This window comes from Austrofundulus limnaeus, unplaced genomic scaffold (genome assembly GCF_001266775.1).
Source record: "Austrofundulus limnaeus strain Quisiro unplaced genomic scaffold, Austrofundulus_limnaeus-1.0 Scaffold1233, whole genome shotgun sequence".
Taxonomy (NCBI): domain Eukaryota; kingdom Metazoa; phylum Chordata; class Actinopteri; order Cyprinodontiformes; family Rivulidae; genus Austrofundulus; species Austrofundulus limnaeus.
Genome location: NW_013953635.1, coordinates 27,953 through 34,759, shown reverse-complemented (window position 1 = coordinate 34,759; position 6,807 = coordinate 27,953). Strand labels below are relative to the sequence as shown.

The 6,807-nt window shown below is 42.1% G+C and overlaps 2 protein-coding genes across 2 annotated transcripts in view; both read left to right on the top strand.

Annotated features, from left to right (window-relative positions):
• The window catches only part of LOC106534644 (cytochrome P450 2J5), a gene marked incomplete in the record, with an annotated part of 46,182 nt that extends 44,893 nt beyond the window's left edge, over positions 1-1,289 (top strand). Inside the window, 2 exon segments of the mRNA XM_014031344.1 lie at positions 695-836; positions 936-1,289. Of these exon segments, the coding sequence (XP_013886798.1) occupies positions 695-836; positions 936-1,123 (330 nt within the window).
• A 396-nt stretch (positions 1,290-1,685) lies between these two features.
• LOC106534645 (cytochrome P450 2B5) lies at positions 1,686-4,033 on the top strand (the record flags this gene model as incomplete). Its single annotated transcript, XM_014031345.1, is given in 3 exon segments — positions 1,686-2,405; positions 3,234-3,396; positions 3,913-4,033. Coding segments are annotated over 3 exon segments (446 nt in total), but the record flags the coding sequence as incomplete, so codon positions are not given.
• Positions 4,034-6,807: the final 2,774 nt, after the last annotated feature.

Genomic DNA, 6,807 nt, shown 5'->3' with positions numbered 1-6,807 from the left:
GTTCAAAGCAGCACATATTTTTTTCAGTGAATAAAATTAATGCAGACATGGTTGACCTTGACGTGCGAAAACCATGTTGGCTATTGGAGTTTTTGTTGAAGTTTTATTGAAGTAGTTGATTAAATAATGTTTTTTCAAGTAACTTAGAAAAAATAGTTTGAACAGAAATTGGCCGATAGTTTGAAACTTCTGTTGGACTGTTGTAGGACTATTAGCTGGACAACAAGATTCACCAGTACTCTAACCTGCTCAAGGATTGTTTCATCTGTAGTAGCAAAGACCAAGTTGGAGGGATTTACAGATTTTATTTTTTTTACAATGAAACCAGAGGACTTTTGTTTTCTTAGCTTTCAAAGATAATTTTATATTTGCAGAAGCATTTTTAACATCCACAAAGATTCATTTTAGAGACTGAAAGAGGATGGGTAAAAAGCATACAAAATTGTCATCAGCATATAAATGTACAGCAGCTTTATTTTAAAAAAATGTGCATAATCTTTCCTAAAAGCTTGTGGAATATCATTAATGTTAATAAAAAACAGAGTGGGACCAAAGATAGACCTCTGTGGCACACCTTTGGATACACAAAGAAACAGAATATTCAGATCTAAATGCACCAGTTGCACTCTGTCGGACAAGTTTGGTCAACAAGAACATGTAAAAATCAAATCATCCTTTATATCTTGCCCTTCAGGGAACATTAATCATCCAGAACCTGACCTCAGTGCTGAATGAAGAGGGTCAGTGGAAGTTCCCTCACAAGTTCAATCCTGAGAACTTCCTGAATGAGCAGGGACAGTTTGTCAAACCAGAGGCCTTCATGCCTTTCTCTGCAGGTAAACCTGTGAAACACTTTACATTCAGACTTGTACTACAGGTAAAGAGTTTATTAGATCAAACAGACAAGAACTTTGGTTCTTTTTCTGGTGTCTCAGGTCCTCGGATGTGTCTGGGAGAGGGTCTGGCTCGTATGGAGCTGTTCCTCATGACGGTGACCCTGCTGAGGAAGTTTAAGTTCGTCTGGCCGGAGGATGCAGGAGAACCAGTCTTCTCTCTGGTTTTTGGGGCAACGTTGTCTCCAAAATCTTACAAGATGAAGGTCCAGCTGAGGTCTGAACAGTGAGGAGGTGCAGACGCTCTGCAGAAACTGATGAAAGAACTGATCACTTAAATAATAATCTGGTCATTGTCAAATCTTTTGGACACAATTGTATCCTTGGTGGATTTCAATTGTTAACTTAGAAGCTTGAAATCTAAACTTTTTCCAAATATATTTCAACTCCAAAGATCCTCTGACTGTGTCGCATATTTTTCTCCTGATCATCTCACCAATGTCCTCACTGATCTCACTGAGGCTGAGAAAGTTGCACAGAGATTTGCTTTATGTGTGAAATCTAAACTGTGAGAGAGCAAAGAGATAGGTTCTCACTCGTTTAAATTTTAACATTTTTACAGCGCTTTATGTCAGAGATTTAACAAGTTAAAAACACTCATTAATCCTGACCGGAACCGCAGTGTCAGAGAAATTTCTCATGGAGAAGACGAGAACAAAAAGTGGTATAAAAGAAAACCATCTGTTAAACTGTAAGAAAATTTAGTGTTCTTTAACTGAAATCATGACAAAACCACATGAATGTTGAATAGATTAAAATGTGAAGAGAAGAGAACAATACAACACCAGTGACTGGAGTGAATGGTGGTTTAATGCTCTCTGTGCGACATAAAAATAGTCAAATAATAGATTATAAGAATCAATATTTAAAAAGGAAAACTATGAATATGGTGTGGTGCTTTCAAAATCAGTTTCTGAATGTCTAATAAATATCTTCAGTACAGTAAAAAAAAAACACTGTCTGAAAGAAGATGGAAAGGTTTACGTTTTAATAAATATATATAATTTGTATGTGTATCAGGCTCTGCTGGGTGGACTACATTAAAGTTAATAGAATAAGATATAAAGTAAAGGGATCCTTTTTGAGTTGGATAACAATATGTACATACAGTACAACATTAACATTATGGGATACTTAAAGATCTTATACATTTGTTATAAGAGGCCCCGGCAAAATAAGGTAAGACTGGTTATCAGAAAGCTGTTGAGGATCCGCCCCCTTATTACTCAGCAATATCTCACTTCCTGATTTTTTATCAATCATTTGTGTGTTTGATGTGCTCACTCCATTTAATAAGAAAATGTCAAAGTTCGGAGCCAGAGCCACCAGAGTTGAGTCCAGTCCAGCACCATGTTTGTCTCCATAGTTCTGCTGTGGTTCTGTTTCTGCTTCATCCTCTTTCAACTTAAAGCTCGGAGACCCAAGAACTTCCCACCAGGACCCCCCATCCTGCCGGTACTGGGGAACTTCTTGTACCTGGCCTCAAAGAACCCCCTGAAGGAACTTGAAAAGGTAAAGATATCAAATTATAGAATTTATTTTTTTGTTTTTCTTCAATATATAATTTTCAAAAAAAATGGCATGATTTTATCATTTTAATAAATTCAAATGTTGACAGAACTGAGGACAGTTAATTTTTATTCTGGATTACAGGTGAACTTTATCTACCTTTAATGAGTCATCAGAAAATAGATGTGTTTTTTAATGTTTATATTTTGCAGAGTTTTAAGGCACCAATTTCTCTGCAGCAGCACTAAGAGAAGTATACAGTGTGGTGCAATTAAATTTCATCTATGAACTAATAATGTTTGTTAGAAAATTTTAATTGTAAAGTTTTTTATGGTAGCTGCACAAAAGTGCACTGAAATCAGAACATTTGGTTTTATTTGGACTGATAATGCTTTGATTTTATGTTGACTTAAAAAATGGACTGTCCCTCAGTTTTAATATTTCGAATCTGTTTGCAGTGAAAATAATAAAAAGTAACTGTAAATATGCAGAATATTAAAATTTAATTAATTGAAAAATAAAATCATCCCTCATTTTTATCAAATGTGCCTTACAAGTATTTTGGTCATGAGTTGTTTGTGTTGTCTGAAGGTCATTTATGGTTTTTGTTTGAACTTTGGCTGGTTTTGGAATCACACTCAGAAAATCATTGTACAAAGAGTCCGCAGTCATTTAATCTTTAACCCTAAATGTGATGCAATTTGGTGAATAAGTTGGACTAGGAAAAGGAAATAATTAACTCTGCTGTTTAATTTCCCTCAGAACAGATCAGAATAAAATACATTTCTTTAGCAATGGATATATTTTTGTTTTTGTTTGGTTTTCTTGCAGCTCAGACAGACCTATGGAAATGTCTACAGTCTGTTCCTTGGTACCAGACCAGCTGTGGTCATCAATGGGTTGAAGGCCATGAAGGAGGCCATGTTGGTTAAAGCTGCAGACTACGCTGGTCGACCTCAAGACACGTTAGCTGGTGATGTATTTCAGGGTAAAGGTACGGAATGTTACAAAACTGCATGCAAGATCAGTTTAGATGCAAAAACAGTCAACCACAAGTTTGACAAAATTTGGACATTATTTAAACATAATTATTCACACTGAAACATAGTACACATAAAATATTAAAACCAAGAAATTGTACATTTTTTTAATGTAAAGGTAGTTTTAAGTTTCATGATAGGTCATTTAAAATTTTTCAGAAGTTCATTGCCTTGAAATTTTAAGTTGCAATTAAAGTTTCTATGTGGGCAAACCACTGTAGGGTCACCATGGATCCTGCAAAAAAACTCATTTGGATATAACCTCCGTCACTTGCCTTTATTTATCCTATATGGGGCCCCATACATGTGCTGGCTGGGAATACATCTCAACAAAATTGTATCAGAAGCATCAAAAGGCTGTAAAAGTATGAAGAATTATTAAGAAACACCTGTAAGAGGATTGTGTAAGTAATTAAATTAATTAGCTGCAGCAGRTTAAAGCTCTTAGTTTTGTTGCTTTGCCTGTTTAGGAGTGATTCTGGCCGATTACGGGCCTGTTTGGAGGGAACATCGTCGTTTCTCTCTGATGACTCTGAGAAACTTCGGTCTGGGGAAGAAATCCATGGAGGAGAGAATTCATGAAGAGATTCAGTTGACCGTTAAAACACTTGAAAAAAGCGTTGGTACGTAATCAGTCTTAAAATATTTAAAGGGATCCATGATTAGTTGTAACATTAGACTTCATTTGATAAACATATATTTTAACTGTCAAATAAAGACTTTAAAAATACTGTAGGCTGTTGAGTTTTTACAATTTTTAAACTAAACCTTTAAAAAATATATCACATGGGCTTCCGGTTTTGTTACTGATGGAGTAAGACGTGTTGGAAGGAGCTCCTGCAGACTGTTTTTTCTATAAGGTGCATTTGGACTTTTTCATGTACTTTGCCTGTCCTTTAAATTTTATAACGAGTCTACTACAGCTCAGGATGCCTCCAAAGCCCAAAAATACGAATAATTCGACAACTACAGCGATGAGGCCTGGTCCCCAACCTGCATCCCCACGTCAGCCTGCTGAGACCGATCTACCACGGGGCTCAGCTAGTGGGCGACCGCCTTTAGAAGAAACTTCTACATCTCGGAACGTATATTCCCCGGACTTTAAGGTTGAACTCCTCAATGCACTTCGAGAAGAGATGGTAGGCATTTTCAAGACTGAATTGGAGACGGCGTTGACCAACAATCTGACCCAGATTAAGTCGGAGCTGCAAGGCATGATGACCGAGCTAAGTGCTAGCATTGCGGCTATCAGGTCGGAGGTGGATGCATTAAGGGTGACTGTTGGAGACATGGAGGGACCGTTGTCTTCATGCACTGATGATGTGGTCGCACTCAAGAGCAATTTGGAAAAGCTTTCGGCTCAGGTCCTCGCTCTTGACAGTAAATGTGAAGACTTGGAGTCAAGATCTCGGTGTAATAACATTAGAATCATAGGACTGCCGGAGGAGAGTAACCCAGTCAGCGCGGACACAATTTCCACCCTGCTTAAAGACGCCTTCGGCCTCGAGAAGGGGCCGGTTGTGGACCGGACGCACCGATCTCTACAGGCCAGGCCGAAACCCGGTGAGTGGCCCGTCCCATAATGGCCCGTTTACATTAATACTCGGACTGCACCGACATTTTACGATGTGCCAGAGCCCAGCAGCGGGTGAAAGTGGGGGATTCCACGATCTCTATCTTCCCTGATTTTACCACTTGGACCGCGAGAGCCCTTGCAGCCTTCAATGACATCAGACGTCAGCTTAGAGAGGTTCCGGACGTACGGTTCGGGCTGCTGCATCCAGCTCGTCTCTGCATCACTAGAGGAGGTGTCACGAGAGAGTTTACTTCACCTGTGGAGGCGACTGCCTTCGTGAAGACACTCAAGATAAAATAAAACTGGCCTCACCACCATAAAGCTTAATTCTGGTTCTTTTGTAAGTATAGCTGCAGCCCAATTTCTCTTTACTCTGAAATGACTTTTGGCAGAAATGGCTGCAATGCACGTTTGAATTAATTCGTTCTTGCATAGTTTAATTTGTTGTGAGTGGAGAGCGGGGGGCCGCTCATATTGCTCGGTTCAGGCCGGCCGGAGGCATAAGAGGGTTAGGCGACATGTAATGTATATGTTCTTGTGTTAACAGATTTGAAGGAGTTCCAACTGAGTTGGGGTGAATTGAGGATGACTGTTGGGTAGCCTCCCTCCGCCTAAGGGTGGGGGGACGGGTTCTGACTGTTGTCTGTGCTTACGGGCCGAACAACAGTTCAGATTACCCACCCTTTTTGGAGTCCTTGGAGGGGGTACTGGAGGGTGCCCCTCCTGGGGACTCCCTTGTTCTGCTGGGGGACTTCAACGCTCACGTGGGCAATGACAGTGAGACCTGGAAGGGCGTGGTTGGGAGGAACGGCCCCACCTATCTGAACTCGAGTGGTGTTCTGTTGTTGGACTTCTGTGCTCGTCACGGATTGTCCATCACGAACACCATGTTCAGGCATAAGGGTGTCCATATGTGCACTTGGCACCAGGACACCCTAGGCCGCAGTTCGATGATCGATTTTGTCATCGTTTCTGCGGCCGTATGTCTTGGACACTCGGGTGAAGAGAGGGGCGTAGCTGTCAACTGACCACTACCTGGTGGTGAGTTGGCTCCGGTGGTGGGGGAGGAAGCCGGTCAGACCTGGCAGGCCCAAACGTGTAGTGAGGGTCTGCTGGGAAYRTYYGGCGGAGTCCCCTGTGAGACGGAGCTTCAACTCCCATCTCCGGCAGAACTTCGAACACGTTCTGGGGGAGGCGGGGGATTGAGTCTGAATGGACCATGTTCCGTGCCTCCATTGGCGAGGCGGCTTATCGGAGCTGCGGCCGCAAGGTTGTTGGTGCCTGTCGCGGCGGCAACCCTCGAACCCGTTGGTGGACACCTTCGGTGAGGGATGCTGTCAAGCTGAAGAAGGAGTCCTGTCGGGTCTTTCTGGCTTACGGGACTCCAGAAGCAGCTGATGGGTAATGGGCGAAGCGGCATGCGGCTCGGGTGGTCGCTGAGGCAAAAACCCGGGYGTGGGAGGAGTTTGGAGAGGCCATGGAGAAAGACTTCCGCACGGCTTCGAGGCGATTCTGGTCCACCATCCGGCGTCTCAGGAGGGGGAAGCAGTGCATCACCAACACTGTTTATGGTGGGGATATGGTGTGCTGCTGACCTCAACTCGTGACGTTGTGTGCCGGTGGGCGGAATACTTTGAAGACCTCCTCAATCCCACCAACATGCCTTCTGTTGAGGAAGCTGAGCCTGGGGACTTTGGGTTTGGGACTTTGGGGACTAAACGGGTCAGGGACCTCCACACTCTGTCAGTGAACCCCTCCTGTATCCAGTTTTCTACTAATGACTCTAAAG